Source organism: Daucus carota, chromosome 7, assembly GCF_001625215.2.
Source record: "Daucus carota subsp. sativus chromosome 7, DH1 v3.0, whole genome shotgun sequence".
Classification (NCBI taxonomy): Eukaryota; Viridiplantae; Streptophyta; class Magnoliopsida; order Apiales; family Apiaceae; genus Daucus; species Daucus carota.
The window spans coordinates 41,065,912-41,087,623 of record NC_030387.2 but is presented as its reverse complement, the minus strand read 5'-3'; the positions used below and the strand labels follow the sequence as shown (position 1 = coordinate 41,087,623).

At 35.4% G+C, this 21,712-nt stretch overlaps 5 protein-coding genes across 5 annotated transcripts; 3 read left to right on the top strand and 2 right to left on the bottom strand.

Moving 5' to 3' along the window:
• Nucleotides 1-416: 416 nt before the first annotated feature.
• On the top strand, nt 417-1,153 carry LOC108195261 (calvin cycle protein CP12-3, chloroplastic). Its single transcript, XM_017362215.2, has one exon. The coding sequence runs from the start codon at nt 506-508 to the stop codon at nt 860-862; it is 357 nt and encodes a 118-aa protein (XP_017217704.1). The 5' UTR covers nt 417-505; the 3' UTR covers nt 863-1,153.
• Nucleotides 1,154-2,098: 945 nt separating this feature from the next.
• LOC108193845 (uncharacterized) lies at nt 2,099-9,918 on the bottom strand. Its single transcript, XM_017360676.2, has 11 exons — nt 9,737-9,918; nt 8,060-8,125; nt 7,898-7,965; nt 7,754-7,787; nt 7,570-7,639; nt 7,060-7,117; nt 6,471-6,596; nt 3,723-3,814; nt 3,169-3,253; nt 2,518-2,596; nt 2,099-2,442 (listed from the first exon to the last, which is right to left on the bottom strand). The coding sequence occupies exons 1-11, from the start codon at nt 9,741-9,743 to the stop codon at nt 2,363-2,365; spliced, it is 765 nt and encodes a 254-aa protein (XP_017216165.1). The 5' UTR covers nt 9,744-9,918; the 3' UTR covers nt 2,099-2,362.
• A 482-nt stretch (nt 9,919-10,400) lies between these two features.
• Nucleotides 10,401-12,649, top strand: LOC108193285 (large ribosomal subunit protein eL28y). Its single transcript, XM_017359882.2, has 4 exons — nt 10,401-10,539; nt 10,612-10,764; nt 11,272-11,435; nt 12,338-12,649. Exons 2-4 carry the CDS (start codon nt 10,617-10,619, stop codon nt 12,455-12,457), a joined length of 432 nt encoding a protein of 143 aa, XP_017215371.1. The 5' UTR covers nt 10,401-10,539; nt 10,612-10,616; the 3' UTR covers nt 12,458-12,649.
• Nucleotides 12,650-15,172: 2,523 nt separating this feature from the next.
• LOC108196899 (IAA-amino acid hydrolase ILR1-like 4) lies at nt 15,173-19,242 on the top strand. Its single transcript, XM_017364381.2, has 5 exons — nt 15,173-15,642; nt 16,088-16,213; nt 17,273-17,587; nt 17,892-18,020; nt 18,522-19,242. The coding sequence occupies exons 1-5, from the start codon at nt 15,277-15,279 to the stop codon at nt 18,927-18,929; spliced, it is 1,344 nt and encodes a 447-aa protein (XP_017219870.1). The 5' UTR covers nt 15,173-15,276; the 3' UTR covers nt 18,930-19,242.
• LOC108195747 (glycosyltransferase BC10) lies at nt 18,728-21,318 on the bottom strand. The gene is made up of 3 exons (XM_017362703.2): nt 21,255-21,318; nt 20,461-21,094; nt 18,728-20,183 (listed from the first exon to the last, which is right to left on the bottom strand). The coding sequence occupies exons 2-3, from the start codon at nt 20,977-20,979 to the stop codon at nt 19,545-19,547; spliced, it is 1,158 nt and encodes a 385-aa protein (XP_017218192.2). The 5' UTR covers nt 20,980-21,094; nt 21,255-21,318; the 3' UTR covers nt 18,728-19,544.
• Nucleotides 21,319-21,712: the final 394 nt, after the last annotated feature.

The window sequence follows — 21,712 nt, the reverse complement described above, 5'->3', positions numbered from 1 at the left end:
AAGTGCCAAAAAAAATAAATAGCACAACCGAATCTAGAGCTGTGCCAAGTATTAGCGCATTATTAAAATTTCGGGTGCATACATTAGGTACTATTAGTGGTACATCTAGTATTTCAAACTGAAAATTTGTCTTTAATTTTTGTCGTTAGGGATTTGTATTACTTTTTTAAGTTTTCTTTTTTACGTATTTTAAACTGAGAGTTGGAATTAAAGGGGGGAAAAATCAATTCGATTTGAAGCTTGTAATATAAATGAAGTAGTCCTTGCATAGTTCTTTATAAACTTATACACGTCCTTTAAAATTTGAATTTTTTTTCTAAACCCAATTAATTTAAAATATTAAAATCGGGTCGGAACAAAATTCGACTAACGTTATTGTCCATAATCGTGCAGTTAGTTACGCCAACTATATAAATCATTAAACCGCGCTAAGCTTTCACTATCCTTCTCGTCTCTTCTAAACTCAACCCAAAATACACATTTTTCCAAATCAAACCTTATCGCCATGGCAACAACCAACCTAACCGCCCCGCCGAAAATCTCTCCGCCGCGGCTTCCTCTCCGGCGATCACCGGCCTCGAAGAGCGCGACAATGATGATGGCAAAAGGAGCGGCGAAATACAAAGGCACGAAGATGAGAGCAAAGAAGCTAACGGATATGATCGAGGCGAAAGTGATGGAAGCGAAGCAAGTTTGTGAAGGTGATCGAAGATCGAGCGAGTGTAGAGTTGCGTGGGATGAGGTTGAAGAAGTGAGCCAAGCGATGGCTGATCTTCGCCGGAAGCTTGCGAAACACGAGGATCCGCTCGAGTTTTTTTGCTCGGAGAATCCTGATATTGATGATTGTGTTGTTGATTACTAGTGTGTGTGTGTGCAGGGTTAGATTGTTTATGTTCATCAGTTTAGATCGTACCGTTTTATTTACCGTGACTCGATTCTCGCTCATCCCGAAATTTATATGTACTAAAATTTCGCTGATCGATTCTCGCTATCGCTCATTCCGAAATTTAGTACACAAATTTATATGTACTCGTGTGTATTTGTACAAGTCCAATTATTCAAATTAACGGGGGTGTATTCGATTGGGATTTTAATGCATTGTTTTTAGTCTATGGATTTTAATGGATTGTATGAGATTTTGATTTTGTGCGAATTCTCAATGCTTCAAAATCCCATTGAATTTGGTAGGATTTCAAAAAACTTAAAATACACTGACGAATGCCGCAAAATCCATCATTTTATGAAATGAAAAAAAATCCATCAGCATTTGAATACCATCAGATTTTAATGGATTTTAAACAATCCCAATTGAATACCATCGGATTTTAAAACATAATTTAAAATCTCAATTGAATACCACCTGAATTTGTAGCATAATTTAAAATCTCAATTGAATACCTCAAGATTTTAATAGATTTCAAACAATCCCAATCGAATACCCTCGGATTTCGTGAATGCAAAAAAAATGCTTTAAAATCTCAATCCAATACACCCCTCTAAGTTATTATATTTCTGTGCAGTTGTGTTGAACTTTCATGATTCGAACTGCACCTTATGTACACTTGTTGCTGCTTTTTTCCTGTTGATATATCAGTTTCACGATGGAGACGAGATTTCCTCATTCTATTATTGTGCAAATTTTCTTGCACAAAACTTTTGCTTAGAATCTCGCCTTAATGTTTATTCCAAGACACCTTTGAGGGTGTTTGGAAGTTAGAAATTTGGGGCAAAATTAGAGGTTTTGAATATTTTAGAGGTTTGACCATTTCAATCCGCTAATTGTAGTGTTTGGTAGTTAGCGGATTGAAATAGAGGTTTGCGCTCAAAAAGCTAATTTTCAAAAAACTAGTTTGGGGAGCTTTTAGGGTTAGCGGTTTGGGTATGTGTCACAAAAAACTCCTCAAACAGCTATTTTTACCAAACAGTTTTACAAGAAACCGCTAATTCAATCCGCTAGTCAAAACATCTATTTAAATCGGCTAGTCAAAACATCTAATTCAATCCGCTAACAGCTAACCGCTAATTCCCAAACAGGGCCAAACTAATTGGTCCACACTTAAGGAGATGAGCAACAAATTCACTTAACTAGAGACCGGGCAACCAAAGAAAAATTCCAGAAGGAATAAGCTGATAATAATTTTACATAAAAGCGTTACTTAGTTATGGAGTGAAAATCCTCATTTCTCATAAAGTTTCACATCATTGTACATTCTTGTTTGGGTCCAAATTTTGCGAAAGTAAGATCCTAACAGGATAATACTAGGAAAGAACGTCTCTCGCTAATATTTGCTGTCCCAAATTTGTAATGGATGAACTCAGTTCGTGTTCAAAATTCTGTTGTTTGCTGTTCCACACAAATATTCTAATTAGCTCTTTTTGAAGAATGGGCGGATGAGTCTGATTTTTCAGCCAGGTAGTGCTCGAGCATATCTTCTTCATCATCTGCAGAAAGCCAACAATATTATCAAAATATTCCTAATAAACATAGGAAACAAAATTACTGTGAACTGTGATCACCTTCAAAGTCTTCATCATCAAAGTCGATGTCGTCATCATCATCTTCCTCGGAATCTTCAGTAATTGCTGCTGCACCTTTCTGCAGATTAAAGGTAGCAATACTGATATTAGAGGGTGCTAGGAAGTTAGACTCGTCTCACAGAACCTCTCATCTGCCATTACTGGCCACAACTCAGATAGCTTATTTACATCAAGAGAATATGGGAATCATAGTCATTCAGCACACAAGAGTTGTTTAGTGCTCTCTAGCCTATATTAGAGCTATAACTACACATAAAGTATGGCCAAACTAGATATAAATCTTACTCATGACGTAATCCAATCTATGAACTTGGAAGATTCAGTTTGGTGATTACTGCTTGATCACCTTAAAATCAATTAAATTTGACATATCCACTGCCCGATATGTTTAGTATACACGCTAAATTCTCTGGAAATTTGGACAATTACTTGATAAAATTTAGATTATGTCAATAGAGAGCCTTTCATGACTTCTGCTACCAGATTGTTTTTGTGATTGCGCATGTAATTTGGAGTTTGGACTTGATGACACATTTATGATAGCAACAACCAGTCTGATACGCTCATATATAACTATGGATGAGGGTTGTAATAATTCCTTGATGTAAAATTAAAGAAAATCATACATACCATAGAAGCTCTTCCACTTTCAAACCACTGTCTACCAGTCAGCTTCTTTTCCTTGGTTGTTGTTAGTGCTATCTCAGGCATTAATCTGGCACCAAATTTGACATGTTATTACATGCTTAATGCCAAAACTCTAATTACATATTTATACTATCAATAACAATGGTCTACTTCAACCAAAGCACTTATTTTGCATCACACAAACATGTATCAAAAGGTTGTAATGCGATCCTGATCCACATATAAAGCCTGAGGGTACTATTGATTTAAAAACACGTGAAACTCAACTAAAACTTTGTAAGGTGATCTTGAATATCTAAATTTGTACACACATATTTTTGTAGTATGTTTATTAATCATTAGTCTGTGAAGTCCCTTCAAGTCCAACACAAGTTTTAAATAGTTATGCATTTGTTCGTTTAGTAATATTGACCTTTTAACCTCAAGATCAGAGGCTTTGCAAAAGAAAATGACCGAGAAATATGTCAAGTGCCCTTGTTCTGGGACATGCCTACAATGGAAAGGAAGAACTGAAGTTGGCTACATCAACAACTTACTTGGCTCTTTCCAAGGCTAGTTCTGCTTCAAATCTCTCTCTCCACGCCAAGAACGTATCAACAGTAACTGGTTCTCCATGTGGCACAATAATCTGAAGTAAAATACAGGCAATCATCATAATCAAATAATTGACAAGAAAGTACATGTAATGATTAAATGAAGTTATTGTTGTTGTTGTTATATTATTGTTATTATTATTATTATATAACATATAGATCTAAATAGCAGATACTTTTGTGATTAAATATTAAATATGAAAAAAATTATATATATATATATATATAGGGCCCTATTCCACTACAAACCACACTCCCATACAAACCTAAAAACCACTATTTCCACTCCCATTTTTGCTATGAGCACTCCAATCTATATATTTTTTTATTTTTTCTTAATTTTCTGGGGGGCCCCACTGCTGACGTCATCTGCCACGTCAGCAGGTCGGCAGTGGGGATCCCAGTGCTGAAGTGGCAGATGACGTGGCAGTGCCACGTCAGCAGTGGTGGACCCCAGTGTTGACGTGGCTGCTGACGTGGCAGTGTCGCGTCAGCAGTGTGGGACCCCAGTGCTGACGTGGCATGGTGACGTGGCGGGGTGGCGTGGCAGGGTGGAAAGTGTATGATAAGGTTGGCTCATGATCAAATAGAAACCACTTTTAAAATAAAAACTAGAAACCAATACAAGTTAGTGATATTCTCAGTACAATTTAGTGATATTCTCTTTAGGATTTAGTGATCTGTGTTGTAAGAATTAGTGAAAACTTGCTGAAGCCGCCCAGAATCTTCATATATGTTCCAAACACTGCTCAAAATCTCCAGATCTGTTTAGGTTTTCGATTCAGATGGTGGTGACGGTGGTGGAGATGGTGGAGGTGAAGGTGGAGATGGAGGAAGGATGATTGTAACGAAGGTGTGGGCGGCTTGAAGTAGGGGGTTGGAGCGTTGCCGGAATAGTGGCGGGTCCACCGCGTTTTGAAGTTGAGCCGAGGTGGAGAAAGAAGTATGAACGGGGGTGAAGGAGGTTGAAGCATCGACCAAGATGGGGTTGATGAAGATGGAGGTGGAGATTGTGTTGTTAGAGAAATAATGGAGGTGGAGATGGAGGGGGCGGGCGGCATAAAGGTGATGGTGGTTATGGAGGAGGTGACGACGGAGGTGGTGGCAGTGGCGGATGTGGGGGTGGGGTTGGTGAAGATGGAGGTGCGGTTGGTGAAGATGGAGGTGGAGATGGGGTTGTTTAAGAATTTAGTGGTATCTGCTTTAGGATTTAGTGATATTTCAGCTTGGTTTTTAGTTTCTAGAATAAGATGGTTTCTATTGGAGTAAGACTCTATATATATATATGTTTTTTATAATTATGTCAAATAAAATTATATTATGTTAAATTATATTATATATTTTATATCTTGTTAAACAATAGCTAATTATTATTTTATCAATCTCGCATTACCATTATATTACCATTATACCAAATTTGTATGATATGATTATATTATTATAATATGTTTCTTAGTACTCATATTTATTATTATATTTACACTTTTATGTGCATTATTTTTGTAGTTGTAGTTCTGAAATGATAAATATTATATAAATTCATTACAAGAAAAAATTTTAGTTATTTTATATTTAAATTTTATTACTAACTTCAACTAAAAATATTTATTCTTAAACATACACAAACCGCACCGCACCACACCGCATTTTTGTGGTGCGGTTTACGTGGTTTTTATCCTAGCGCGGTGCGGTTGCGGTTTGAGTTTTCAAGCAAACCGCATACGCGGTTTGGTTTGCGGTTTTGATGAAAAACCGCACCGCCCGCACCGCGATCACCCCTAGTATCTATGTTGAAAATTATTGAAAAAACATCACAACTTTAAAAATAATGCACAGATAAATCGTGCATTCAACACATTTGTAACTGGGGTTCAACATTGGGTGTAGAACACTAATTACCATTGTGTTGAATAAATCTATAGAGATACTTAAACTATACCTTTGGGGTTTGGGTAGGGTCTAGAAATATAAATATCGGTTAGATAATACGTTTAACTTAGTTCTTACATTGAAAAATTAGTTTATGTACTTCTCCAACACAATTTTAATTGATGTTCAACAAAATATCTTAAAAAAAATGTTGAACTCAAGTTATATATTTGTTGAACAAAAAAAGTTTGTGAGTTTGTACCAGAACCCTCCCCTATATATATGTGTGTGCGTGTGTGCGCGCGCGCGTGTGTGTGTATATGTCCTTCTCAGATATCGTCCTAACATTGTACAATCATAAAAAGTCTGCATATATGAAAGAGCACTAGACGGACCATTCACCATCTTGGACCGTCTGTGTATTCTTAGGAAACTTAAAAAACTATTCACAAGCTTATACCTCAAAGGATACTAATTGTCCCTTTCTTTTCTCTGTTTCTTTCACACCATTTAAAAAATATAATTATTTATAAAGAAACTCCTTTTGGCCTACTTAACAAAAAGTCGGGTGCTTATATAATACAAGCCTACAAGATGTATGTTCTTATTTGCAATTAATCTAGTTTCCTATAGACGTACCATTTCACCGAGCCACATTCTTCCATTCTTTTATATTTATCTAGTTAAAAGTGAAAGATTCAGCCGAAGGACATAAGAGGACACTGGGCAACAGTATTCTCTTACACATCCTGGATTAAAAACCTTTTTTTCTGTTTCTACATAAGTTAAACACCTTTTAAAGCTAGGGCCACAAATACATACTTCATCTTTTTTTTCTTCTGCTTCAGCGATTCCATCATTGTCATCTTGTGCAAACCTCTCAGCAAGCCACTCCTTGGCTGTTGAAAAAAGTGTGTAGACCATAGCCATACCAAGATTCTCTAAAGCCTGAAATTTGGAAAAAATAATAAAAGTTGCACAAAATTTTGCAGCCAATTAATGCCTATTTGATTTTACGATTAGCGGAATATTTTCATGCAACATTATTCTTATGCGTTTTACATAAGTGTAGAAGTTATGTTTTCTGCATTGATACGGATAAAAAGTTCTATATTGCTCTATCTTTGTTCTTTTTATCTATTACTTTAAAATATAATTATTCAAGTATCTACTTAAACCTACTATCCAATTGATAGGTTTAACTTTCTATAATTTGTTGTGGAATAACCACCTGTGACTTGATATTGACAGTGTAGTAGCATATATAATTTATTAGCCAACACAAAACTGTGATACATTTAAACAAACATGTGTCATTACCAGGACTTTCATGGACCATGATGTTCTTCGGAAGCTCTATTATATCTAATTTAATAGGAGTAACTGATGTATAACGAGGTTAGGAAAATACCTCTTGTTCGAGCCTGTCTTTCAAAATTTTTAGATCTCCTGTGTGAATGCCTTTCAAACTGCAGAGGTACAGAAGGTCATAAGCTACACGTACAAGAAGTGATGCTAATGCAAAATCAACTATTTCTACCATCTTTGTGTATAAACAATTTGATGCCTAAAAAAAGGAGCCTACTTGCATATACCAATACAAAGCACATAATTACACAAATAGTACACAACTATAAGAAGTACCATCACGTACACAACTATCATAAGTGCCGTCACAAAGAAGACTAGGAGTTACTGTAAGTATTAATGACAGAGGAACTAGAAAAGAAAATGGGTGAAACATGGTGATACCCACTCAGAAGTCAGAGGTACACAAAATGCAAGGCATAAAGGTACCATGACAAAGAAGAATAAGAGCTACATCAAGTAGTACTGACAGAGGAACAAGACAAAAAAAGGTGAAATTTGGTGATAGTGATACCCACTAAGAAGGTGCAAGTACACAAGACACAGGGCATACCTAATCACATTCAAAAGTGGTGGATCATCAGGATATTTCTCCGTGTGTGAGAAAATCAAACCCAACTGAACTGCAAGCAAATATAGTTGTTAACAAGTACTAAACATCACCTCAACTAAGAGTACAAGCTAAAAACAAGAATACTGCTCTGCTGAATAAAATAATGGATTATGTTTTCCCAGACCTGGAGTAGTCATTGAATTGTCAAAATCATCTTCCTGTTGGGAATGAACAGAGAGAGAATCTCCTCAGAATATCCAGATATACTACTTGACAAATATTTTGTAGTCATAAGAGCAATTCCTGTTCCTTGATTATAAATACATACCTCTGGAGATATCGTAATTTGGAAACAACGACTAGATGTGTTCAGCCCACTTTCACTGGGATGAATCTCTGAAAATTTGTCAAACATAAACACTGGTTAAATATTTTAAGAAATTAATAAAAAACTTCTTAACTGCTTAAATCGCATGTCTAACTGACAGACCTTTGAACTCATCCATAAGTATTGCTTCTAAAGCTTCGATTTCCATCTCCTGCTCCTGCAAATAATCTGTCCAGGGTTCAGCTCACAATATTTCTTTGCCAAATGATATTATGGCAGGCACAAATACAAAAAATTGCCAAAAGGCATGCTTCATTTGTAACTAGATGTGCATAACAGGCACAAGTTAACTTAAGCATATTACCTCCTCCAGGATGTAACACTGGTAGGTTGTAAGGACTGGCATGGGGTGGGCTAATAAATGCTTAACGAAAAAAACTAAACTAGACAAAACTTCATGAACTTTCGTTCATATATTACTTTATTTTTTTTGTTACGAGGGGAAGTGGAATGAGTGTTGTACAGACTTCATTTTAACATTAGCAACATGCCATTACCATCCGGATGTCCCTGATACTCAACATGTATTCATGATTCCATTCCTTCCTCATTCCCATTCCCTAGAATGTAGCTAGAGCTTAATACCATTGACAAAGGAATGCTCATTTCTTCTGCCTACTAATGTTTTTACAGACTTAATCATAGAAATTTAAAATCTTTTATTTTCTTCACTAATCATTCTTCTCTCTTCGATCCTTAACTTCACCTTTAACGGGCCTGAGATGAGGTTTAAGCAATAGATTTTTTAAGGATATAAATAAGATAGGCCCTGGGTTGGAGCCTTGGGGGGATTGAGCTATAGTTCATATTTTAACAAAAGCAAATATAATTGTGCATAAATACTGTAAAGTAAAACACCAACTCATTCCATTATCATCCCATTTCATTCCTTTAAAACAAATTGAGTGCAACCAACTAAGCTAAGATGGTGACGGCTTTATACATGTCCCAAATAAATTCGAATACAATCTATTCAATGTAAGTGAACACAACATGATAAGCTCTTTGATTGGAAAGAAATGGCATTAATTTCGCGAACAAAATTAAAGGTGAAAGAAGTAGTGAAATAATATACGAGTGCAGAATTCCTATGATTAGGATCATGAATAATAATAGAACTAGGGAAAATGCATTCCCATACAAATTTGTGGGGTTGGGATCTACATTTTTAATTATATGAATGAATTGGAATGCAGAACAAAAATACCATCCAAGATAATATAATTTACATTCCGTCCCAACCTGAATCCATTTCCTCCACCCAAACAGAGCATAACTTTCATTGTAACTGCTATGCTGTTCTTTAAAACCGAACATAATAAATAAACTTCAGTGAATTACTAAATTGCAGCTACAAATACAAGAAAGTAGCCAGCCACGTCTCCATTATCCAATCAAAACTACATACATATCAGTAGCTCCCAAGACTTTCAATTAAATTTGAATCAACCAAATCAAAACACAGTGGCGCATAGTCTGAAGTCACAAACTAACAATGAATTCAAAAAAACGAAGCCGAACTTAGAAAGCTCGATAAACCAATCACATAAACATTCCCTCACCAATTCCTACCACAAAACCCCGGTCAATTTAATAAAGGTTGCAAATTCATTAGCATTCGAAGCTCGTATCAAGTAAATAAAAGTAAAAGCAATCGAAACAGTTGTATTTGAGTTGAATCTACTGGAGCAACACGGAATGAAGGAGATCAAGATTATTAACAGAAATAAACTTAGATTATCAAAAAGAGTGTAAAAATTGAATCTTTAGAGTAATTACCAGTCATGATTGCGTGTATTGAGTCTTCTCAAGCTTCTTTTCCGGCAAAATTGCAGCGTCGGAAACCTAGATTGCTCCGGCGACAACACTGAAACTTTATCCCAGCACAGAGTAATTTTTATGCAAACTATCCCAATTCCCAGCCACGAGCTATTTGGTTTATATTTTTCTTCTATTATATTGCATTGCGTCTTTCGGTTTATAGCTTTATATTTTGGAAATGTATTAAGAAATACAACATTTTTAAAAATATAACAATTATATCATTTTTTAAAAATATTTATTAAAATACTCCTCACAACTAAAAACTATTTCTTTTATGGCTTATAACTAAATATAAATTAAAAAGATCTTTTAAGAGAAAATAGAATTATTTTTAATTCAACTGAATTTTAATTTTGATTGTATATAATTAAATTTAGATTGTATAATAAAATTTAAAGCTTATATGTTTATAAATTATTTATTTAAACAAATTCGTGTTAAAATTATCATCGAAACAATTCGTTATATAACAACTTGACTTAAGCTTAATTTTTAAGCCAATAAAAATTAAAAAGAAAGATTATTACACTACTCAAGTCTCAACATACCATCTTATAATATTTTTATATAAAATTATTTTGCAAATTTTATGAAAAGGGAAATCTTCTAGGTGCAAAATCGTCATTCCACAAGAAATCCTGCCCTCATTCTCCTCGCTAGGGTTTTAAGAGCAGTATAAAACGCAAACAATATGTCTGTCTCGCCTCTCAACTGAATCACTCATCGCCGCACCAAGCAAACCCTAGAAACCAGAGCAGGTTAATCTCTCCCCCGATCTCTCTCCCTCTTCTCTCTCTCTCTCTCGCTAATCTTGTGATTTGTGAATACAGCGAAAATGACAACAGTACCAGGACAGCTGATATGGGAGGTCGTCAAGAGGAACAATTGTTTCCTCGTCAAAGAGTTCGGCAACGGAAATGCCGGCGTTCAGTTCAGCAGAGAGCCTAACAATCTCTACAATCTCAACTCCTACAAATTCTCCGGTATTTTTTTCACTATTATATTTTGCATTATTTATTTGCTTATCTAATTGTGAGTTTAATTAGTGATTCTGTTGATCTGATTTTAATTAATTATGCCGTGTTTGTTGTGATATGTGGGTAGAAAATGCGTGTCTATGTATTTGATAGGTGATTGATAATTCATGATATGTATGTTGATATAATATGTGTATTTGCTTATTAATGATGGAGTAGAAGTTTAATATAGATAGTTGTTTTTGGTTATTGATGTTTGAATAAAGCTGAAGTCGGGATATAAATGCTTTTTATGTATACTTAAATAATACACGAGCATGATTTAGAAGGTAAGTTGTAAACCTAGTTTATTCTGATTTGAGACTCCTCTTTGGTTTTGTATTTTTTTAACTTGTTTGCTGGGTTTGGTATGTTACTCTACTGTACTAAATATATAAAGATGAAATTTGAGATTTATTCAATTCAGGAAACAGATTAGTTTACAATTTGGTGATATTATTGTGGTTCTTGTAGGGTTGGCACAAAAGAAAACTGTTACCATTCAGCCAGCTGGTAAAGATCAGGGTGTGCTTCTTGCTACAACAAAGAGCAAGAAACAGAGCAAGCCATCAAGTGTGCTCAACAAGTCCATCATGAAGAAGGAATTCCACCGTATGGCAAAGGCAGTTTCTAACCAGGTACTGATTGTCATGGAGCCTTGTTTATTGAGAATATTATACCTTTGTGTTTTTGTATTAATATGTAGATTTTCATTATTTTTTTATTAATCTTAATACAAGAGGATTATTTACCTGAACTTGCACCAGACGGACAGTAGATAGTCTGTCGGTAGTTTAATGCCTAGCATTGGATGATAAAATTACTCTGTACGGGGGAACTAGGCCCTTCTTAATTCTTTTTGCAAAGTACTTCACTAATATTTGAATCCTTTCCTCTTTAACCTGTACTTCATAGCCATGTGACCAATAATATATCTGTATACAGTATACACAAAAGACTTTTATATTTTGCCAAGCACATTGATTGTAGCATATAAGTTTTACTGGAAATGAAACTGAACTATCAGATGCTGGCCATGTGGCTAGTTGTAGACTTATTCTTTCAACTACACATGATCAAAGATTACAAATTCAGCTGGCATTTCATGAAACTTAACAATTTGATGCAGGTAGGTTATTGATGAGTAATGACAATACACGTACCTCAGTTGTGAGTTTTTACCTGGGAGAATCTTATTTTTTACTTTATTGCAACTTGCAAGTGTGCTTTATGGTTGGATGAAATGGAAAGAGTGAAAAAATGATGTTTGAATTAAGAATGTGCAAGGTTTAAAGTTGTGAGAATTGCATGGAAGAAGGAATGATAATCTATTATTAAAATGTGTTGTATTTTCGCAAATAATTGAAATTTTCACCCAGTTTCGTTCCTTCTTTTTTAAGATGCCCTCGGCCATATTTCCATCTGTTTCTCTTAATTTAATACAGCTTCTCGGCTGACAAACTTAGTACTTGTGAACTTAAGATGAAGTTATTATGTCTACTTGTCATGAATTATTAATCAAATTTCTTGCTTTTTGCAGGTGGCTGACAACTACTACAGGCCAGATCTGAAGAAGGCTGCCCTTGCAAGGTTGAGTGCTGTCAACAGAAGCCTGAAGGTTGCCAAGTCTGGCGTTAAGAAGAGGAACAGACAGGCTTAGGTCTTCCAGGAAAGAGATCTAAATGAGATGCTATGCTTGGTCTGTGGTCGGAAATTGTGTTCCCGTCTGTTCTGATCCTTTTTTGTTTTGGGATTGTAGTAGATTAATAGGTTTGTGGACACAGAATTATCATCATAATACTCTTCCTTCTATTAAGTTGTTTTTACATGGACATGTGTTACTTTTGGATTAGTTTGAGTTCTTGCTTATAAATCTTAAAGAACCTCTCAACATGGCTTGTTAATTATATCGTTTGGCTGTATGCTACTTTAGATTGGAAGCTTATTTTAGCTAGTTCTTGTATGAGTGTTCTGTGTTCTTTGTTTGTTAGTATGATGCTGTCTATTCTATTTCTACATATATATTTCAACATAATTTTTTATCAACAATTTTTGAGGAAAAAAATTAAGGAAATAGGGACTTTAAAAAATGATTAAGTATTTGTTTTGTGGTCAATGTGTTCTTGTACTATCGAGTATATATAATAATATTAGGTACCATGAAAAATATTTTCAGAAAGTTCTCAAATTTCACATATCATCTTTTTTATTGGAATTGGAATATTAATAATAAATAAATATGTAACTTTTTGTACCACCCATTCCGTTGTCATTTGAATTTATTTCAAGATAATGATTTGGAATTACAAACACTACTCATTTTATAAACATCACATTAGAGCAAGTCCAATAGGTGTGCTAAATCAAGTCTTAAATCCAAAAATAGGGAATATGGGATAAAATAGCACTCCAACACTATGCTAGTGATGTGCTAAATCACTAGCACAAGCCTCCCATTCCCTATTTTTAGAATATGCTAGCCACTTCTAAACTATTTGTTATCATTAAAATATTCATTTCTCTCTCTCCCCCACATCATTTCTCTCTCTCCTCCACTATAAAGTTGTTTAAATTTAATATTATTATAATAATAGGGAACGGATATAGGGAGTACTATTGGAGCTCATGTGCTAAATCTTGTGCTAAATCACTAAGACATATTATTTTATAATATTTTTAGGGAACCTCTTAGCATAGTGTTGGACTTGCTCTTACAAACTTACCCAACAACCCAAAACTTGTATATTTATATAACTTGGAGAAGTGAATATGCTGAAAAGTCCAAGTCAAATTATCAGAATACTTGCTTCGTACGCGGAATGAAACGAAAGTACGAGACACATTGTGACGAGTGTTGATGAAATGGCAAACTTTCCCTATAAATGTACGTAATTTTCTGGAGCAAACTTACAAAATTCGATCCTTAAATGCTCCCTATGAAAGAAAGCTCCAAAGACAGGGCTTTACCAAAGACGCCTTCAACCAACGAGCATAAAAACAAAGAAATTGCCAAGCGTTCGCGCTCCGATAAGTGCTTCTCTTATATTGAAGTATCCATGGAGCCGGGGATCAAGTCGTTGAAACGCCTGGACTCGAAGAAGTTCAAGGCTCAGATCAAGAAATGGGCCAAAGCTGTTGCGAATTACACTAGACAAGCTAGTGATCGTTCTGGCAGCTCTCGTTGAGCAAGAATTGGTTCTGTGTTTAGACCGTCATATGAAAAGTTGTAGTTGTACATAAGTGGAGTCGAGTCGAGTCGAGTTTTTGTTTTTCAAATTGTTCGGAGAAATCCACGTGTACGGAATTTCGTGCTTAAACAAACCGTGGATCTGAAAAATTTTTAAATTAGATATTATTATATTATTCTAATATTTAACTACTTACTCCGTCTCTTATTACTTTGCTCATTTGCTTTGGATTGGACACGTTTGTCAATGCACACTTTCTACCATTAATATCTTTAGTTTCATATTAGTATTAAATATAAAAACTTTATCGTATTAAAATACTCATAAATACGAATCCAATAAGATCACTCATGACTATATTTGATCTTATAGATTAGGCGTAAATTAATCATTTGTCTTATGTTATGAACAGTCCCGACATCTCAAATAAGCAAAGTAAAAAAAAACGGAGAGAGTAATTTTTTATAAATTCTCGATAAATTCTTACAACTAATTAAATCCGGAATTACTGCTTTTCCAAACACTATCACATGTATGAGTATGACGACTTCTAATTTCACATATTTTGTGGGTGTTGAATGATAATCATGATCCATGTGAAAGAAAATCACATATCATCTGTGTGTATTATTGGAAAAACCACCTTTTATCCTTGCAAGATATTTAGATAAACATCACTCATAATGAACAGAGTGCAGTTTAATGATTTGGCGCACATAAAACACAAGATTCATGATGTGTGTTAAGCAACAACATAAGAATCATGTGATAATTTATATCAGCACGAGGAGTCTATTATAACATGAAATGCATTAAAGTAACAGACGTTAGGCTCAGAGAGGACGGCTCTACATGTTTTTAACTACTTTCCAAGCATTTATATTCCTCCGTTTATTACTGGACACGTGGACCCTGTCCATCAATAATTTATGATTATTTTTTAGTAAAATATTTGTGTTAAATAAATTAATATATTTGTTGTAGTTTTATAATATATAATAACCCGCTAGGAATTTAATATTTTATATATTTTATATAGTAGCAAACTAGGTTTCTGCCGGGTATGCTATAAAATTTCCGAGATTAATTTGAATGGTTATATAAATCGAGATTTTTTTATTATTATTCCACATTTTTCTCATTTTTATGATTTAAATTTACACACATTAAGACAAGAATGGTAGTATTATAAAACCAACACTTGCTTGTTCCACTTGCATACACCAACACGACTGTTCTTGATTTTCTTGATCTTCTTGACATCAGAAGCTTCATTTTTGGAGATCCAAAAATGGGTTTCTTGGTATTAATACGGGCTTTCTTGATTTCTAATCTTTTAGTCTTTTGCTCACTACCCATTTGCTCAGATGCTTCTTTTAGCTCAGTTTCTGCTTCTGAGATTCCCGAAAAGTTTCTAAATTTAGCTAAGAGCCCAGAAGTGTTTGATTGGATGGTGAGTATTAGGAGAAAGATACATGAGAATCCTGAACTGGGCTATGAAGAATTTGAGACCAGTAAGCTTATAAGAGCAGAGCTAGATAAGTTGGGAGTCAAGTACAAATATCCAGTTGCAGTTACAGGTGTTGTTGGTTACATTGGTTCTGGTGAAGCTCCTTTTGTGGCCCTGAGGGCTGACATGGATGCACTTTCAATGCAGGTTTGTTTCGAGTTTCGACTTTTTTTAAGTTTCTCCTTTTGTTTTATGATAATCTGTAGATGAATCATGAATTATAATAGGGTATGAGTTTGGTGTGGTTGTGATGGAATGCAGTTTTGTTTTGAGTTTCCACTTTTTTTTAGTTTCTGTTTTATGATAATTTGTAGATAAATCAATGAATTATTATAGGGTATAAGTTTGGTGTGAGTCTGATGGAATGCAGGTTTGTTTCGAGTTTCGACTTCTTTCAGTTTATGTTTTATGATAATTTGTAGTTGAATGATGAATTATAATTGGGTATGAGTTTGGTGTGATTGTGATGAAATGGTGATTTATTTGATGTTATGTGTAATAACGTTGAGGGTTGTTTAGATGACTTGTAAATATATGTGTTTATGATTTTAAGTACTATTTTTAGTAGTCTTGTTGTATTGTATTTTGGCAGGAAATGGTTGAATGGAAGCACAAGAGTAAAAATCCTGGTAAGATGCACGCTTGTGGGCATGATGCACATGTTGCAATGCTGCTTGGTGCCGCAAAGATACTTCAAGAGCACCGTGAATCTTTGAAGGTTGGTTTTAATTAACCATTTATAACTTTTCTTTGCTTATATCAGTATTATTTTGTTTCTAAATGAAAACAACTGAACCAGTCTTACTTGATATATCTCACTTTTTAAGTAGGTCAGATGTACACAAACCTGACACATTCTCAAAAAATAAAGAGACTGCTTTAACAAAAAGACCTGAATTAGCTTTTCTTATTAAATTGGGGAAGCTTGATTAACATCTGTGTTTGTGTTAGTTAAAGTTTGGCATTGTCTGTGTTAGTTTACCATAAAAATGACAACCTGGGTTGAAGGTAAGAGTTGAGAGTGTCTAGAATTCTAAGCGATTTTATGCTAGTTCTTTGGCACAGGTGAGGTAACTTTTTCTTTTGGTTTGTTTTGAACTAGAAGTAGAAAAATGTTTGTCTATACACAAAGAATTGATTTTTGAGAACTTTAGGTACCATCTCCCAGATACTTGTAAACTAGAAAGAGGCTCGGAAAAAAAGAAAGGGAAAATCCAAGTTCGTAGAGTTCAGATAATGGTTGTTATGAATACAGATAACTGATTGATGTGATTAAATGCAAATAATAGATCATTGACATATAAACATGCTAGATTGGTTGACATGTCTTCCATTAAAGTTATGCAATAGAAAATTAACATGTAGAAGCGCCTACGAAAATATTATCTCATGCAGAAATTTAGTTATTAGCTTAAGTTTCCTTTTCTTGTAAGCTGTGGGTTAGAGCCTAGAGGTATTTACAGCCGTTATATATGTTCTTACTGAAACAAAAAAAATTGATATTGAGAGAGTAGCGGGCCTATGTGAAAGTGGGTGGTTTGATATGAAGCAATTTCAAAATCACTCAATTTCAGCAAAAAAACGCCTTGTGAAATATGAGAGTTTTATAGCAATCTTTGCCGTGTTGGCATTTTCAAGTCAGAATATCTCGGCTCTTCAGTTTGTATCATTTGAGTGCAAATTTGTCATTGAGGAACCTGATTTCTTCTCCTTGATTGTGAAAGGTTTTTTCCTTCACCAGTGATGGCTGACTTGTATGTTTAATTGCTGTTGACAGGGTACAGTTGTTCTTATTTTTCAACCTGCGGAGGAAGGAGGTGGAGGAGCAAAGAGAATTGTAGATGCAGGGATACTAAAGAATGTCAAAGCCATCTTTGGTTTGCATGTTTCACCTGGATTGCCTGTAGGGAAGGTGTCTTCCAGGCATGGCCCTCTTTTGGCTGGAACAGGCTTTTTTGAAGCTGTGATAAGTGGGAAGGGGGGTCATGCTGCCATTCCGCACCACTCAATTGACCCTATTTTAGCGGCTTCATACATAGTTGTAAGTTTACAGCATCTTGTCTCACGGGAAGCAGATCCTCTTGACTCTCAGGTTTTAATCCTTACCTTTCTATCTCTTAATACACACATCCACGGGATCATACCTCACAGTGCTGAGAAGCAGGAGCCAGGAATATGAATCCTAATTAATAGGCGTAATAATATACCTGTATGTGCATATCAGAGTTGCTACATCCATAACCAAATTAAAATAGTCAGTGTAAGCCTGAAATCTGAACTTTCATTACCTTCACTTGAAGTGGAAATTTGAAGCGGTGTAAAAGAGTACTAGTTACACAGATATTTTGTTAGTGTATAATTCCAAAGGTTCATTTAGCATATAACTTGCATTTTAGGTTGTTACAGTTGCAAAATTCCAAGGAGGCGGTGCATTCAACGTCATTCCTGATTCTGTAGTCATTGGTGGCACATTCAGAACATTCTCTAAGGATACATTTGTGCACCTGAAGATGCGAATTGAGGAGGTAATGTCATGTGATGCATACTACTCAACTGTGAATTTTACACGCTTCATTTTTTTTTGCTAAAGAACTTTAAACAATTCATTGTTGTGATGATCACAATTTTGACCAAAAATAAATAGTTAGTTATCGCTATGAGCGATCAATTCCCTTTCACATTAATCTCAATGAAGGCATTGAATGTCATAGTCTGACCTTATATATCAAACTTTAAATGAATGCAAACTAATCTACATGATGACACTTGGCTTACTTCTGTCAAGTTGATAGTTGCTTCTAATATGTTCTTAAAGATTTGTACAAAAAGAACTCCTGAAGATATTGTGAATATAATTGAATCCTTTATGACTATTGTTTATTTCTTTTTAGAATTCCTGTTTTTGCTTGGACCAAAAAAACTCCTGAAGATATTGTGAATAAAATTAAATTCTTTAAGACTATCCTTTATTTCTTTTTAGTATTCCTGTTATTGCTTGGGCAAAAGTTAATTCTTTTCCCTAACAGGTTATAATTCAACAAGCAGCTGTACAGAGGTGTAATGCAACTGTAGATTTCCTATCAAGTGAGAAACCGTGTTGTCCGCCTACTGTAAATAATGAAGCCTTGCACCAGTACTTTCAAAATGTCGCAGGAGATGTACTGGGCATTTCTAATGTGGAACACATGCAACCATTGATGGGATCTGAAGATTTTTCATTCTACCAAGAGGCCATACCAGGCTACTTTTATTTCCTCGGTATGAAAAATGAAACAAAGGGAAAATTTCCTTCACCACACTCACCTTATTTTGAAATCAATGAAGATGCATTTCCATTTGGTGCTGCCCTTCACGCTACACTAGCTGCTAGACACCTTATTGAAATCCAAACAAAAACTCCTCTGATAAGGGATGATCATCACGACGAATTGTAAGGTGCCTTGTAGAGTTATATGGACCCAAAATTGGTCCAAACACCTCTAGTATTTGATGGAGGCTTAAATCACACAGAGATGTAAAATATCCGATTCATTCAACTCCTTATTGCTAAAAATCAGGATATCTAAATAAGAAAGTGAAACTTAGAGTACCCTATCTTATGTAAATAGGGGTCAGATTTTGCATCAGGTATCCTGTGAATTTTTGTATATTTAAATCTCATTTCATGTAAAAATAGCTTCTTGCTTACAGATACAATGATAAGAGCAAGTCTGTTCTGGTTTATGCAATTTTTGAAACTGCTTCTCATCTCCGTCTTCTGATAACTGAAACTTTAATAAACATGAAGCTATGATGCAGAAAGATTGCATCAGGCTACTTCTCTCAAAGTTTCGGTTGATGATCATGAGCAGGGCCATACAGGAACTTAGTAGTACATATAATCTTTGAAGTCCAGATATTTAAATCATAGATCATCTTGATCATACATTGTTCGATTTGTACAGTGAAAAACTCAGCAGGTTCTATCTACATCGGCTAAAAAATCTGAAGATACATGCAGAAAGTTAATCAACAAAAAAGGTGTTTGGAAGGGCCAGGAGAAATCTTTGTCAATACCCGAAGTATTCTAATGAATGTTCTAACAATGTGTCTAAAGTTTCTGGAGCAAACTTTCTTGCGAAAAATAAACAAGCCTTGGATGGCTGGTTATTGTAAGTGCATGTCTGTTTTTTAGCTATTTTCGTAAAGAATTCCTTTGTGACATCGGCTTTTGTATAAGTGGTCGGATGAGGACCGCCCTGAGACCAGTCGACCCATGTAAGGGTCCTGTTTGCCAGAAGCTGAGGCGAACGGATGCTCAGCATTGTCTGGAAATAGTGCTCATCAACGTAGCATGCCGGTCTGCAGAACTGCTCAAACTTTGGGTAATAAGTGTCATCTTTAATAATGTCAACTGCCAGTTTTCGGTCTATTTCAAACCACTGTGATCCTTTACGCCAATTAGTGAGGTTCACTACTGGTTCCATGTTATGGTTATAGCGCCCTCTGCCACAGGGTCCAGGATCGTCGTATATCTCCATGAAGCTTAACCGGGAATTTGATATGTAGAGGTAAACAGCCGGGAAGCTTTGAAGAGGAATGCATGCCTCAGACAGGAGAATGAACCATTCGTTTGACATGTCGAGTAAAGCATTAGCAAGGAGTCGTCTCTCTGCATTACACATGCTCATCATCCCCCACTCCGTAACCTGCACACAAGGAGAATTCGAGATACAATTACAGATAATTCTAACAAAGGTAAGGAAAACACAATAAGGGATGCTTAAAAAACCCTAAAAGGAATCTAAGACCAAGCTCAGTCCCTCGTCACAGAACGAGCAGAGGCATAAGATCAATTTGGGACTTTCCTGGTCTGGAACTACCCGAAGGTATGATAACTAGAAAGAACAATCAGACGATTTCATAAACCAATCATATGAACATTTCAGCTTGTAGCGAAGAACAGAAACAAGCAACTGCTAATACCTTACTCGGAATTTGCCTCTGATAGAACGGTGAGAAAGGCGGATAAGTCTCATTATACGTTGGCAGGGCATGAATATAAATCGAGTACATCTGTTCATGCCCCTTGAAAAACCTCTCCCACAGAGGAGCCATAGGCAGTGGCCCTCTGGTCAAGAACATAAAGGCAATCTTCGGAACCCTCTCAAACGGGTAAGATTTGATCTGAGGATCAAACGAAGCCCGCCACAACAACTGAGCATCACTCATCCGATGCCACACATTCAACGGAGGCCTAATCCAGCTCTGAAAATCATTCGATTGCTGAAAACACAGATGAATTTTACTACTTGTTGCGGGGATAACAACATTCTCAAAACTAAAATGCCGGCTCATGAAGATACTAAAAACCGTAAAGACAATGCCGAGGCCTAGAATCACAGAACAGAACCGCAGAGACCTTGGGAAAGCCCTAGGCTGATTACTAATTGGCAATGAAGGCTCCTTACCTTCCTCCATTGCCACTAATCTCGCCTGCATCATTTCCCAGCTTTAATCGCATCCAATTCTTTACAACTCCGCGCAAAAAAAAAAAAAAATTCCGAAAATATTTCACATCAAACAATCCAACAAAATCTGTCACCACCGTAAGGCACCCCTGGAAACCAGAAAAAAAAAAAATCAAAATCACAAATTAACAAACATGAATCAACAGAACTCCGAAAAATCACAAAAACATTAATATACTCATCGCGGCATTTGAAATACACAAATTTATGTAAATAAATCGAAAAATCCAGGATTCAAATGTCTGTCACCTTTTGGCCTGTCTTCCTCTGTTACATCTGAGATTTCTATGTTCTCCCTGTTGTTGAATGTGTATTCTATATCTGTATGAATTTACACAACTCATGCAGTAATAATAAACAATGTTGTCGAAATGATCGAGATAAGTTTCGGAATGATCGAGGAAAATTTGTAGATTTTAACGTCCGAAAGAACGGCTTTAACGTTTGGGAAAGAGACAGAGGATGAGAGCGAGACAGAAAGATTTTGCGCACGTGTTGTAATAGAATTAGTTAGTTTCTTCTTTCAAACTGCTTCTCTTCTGTCTTGTGATATCTAGTGTCTTGTTTAAATTTATACGAAATTACATGATACTAGATCTTTCGATTCAGACTTCATTACCAGGGGCAGATTAGGATTATTTTCTTGAGGATATCAAGCACATTTTCGAAAAGCACATGTACATTTTCAAATTTTGTGGGTCACTTCA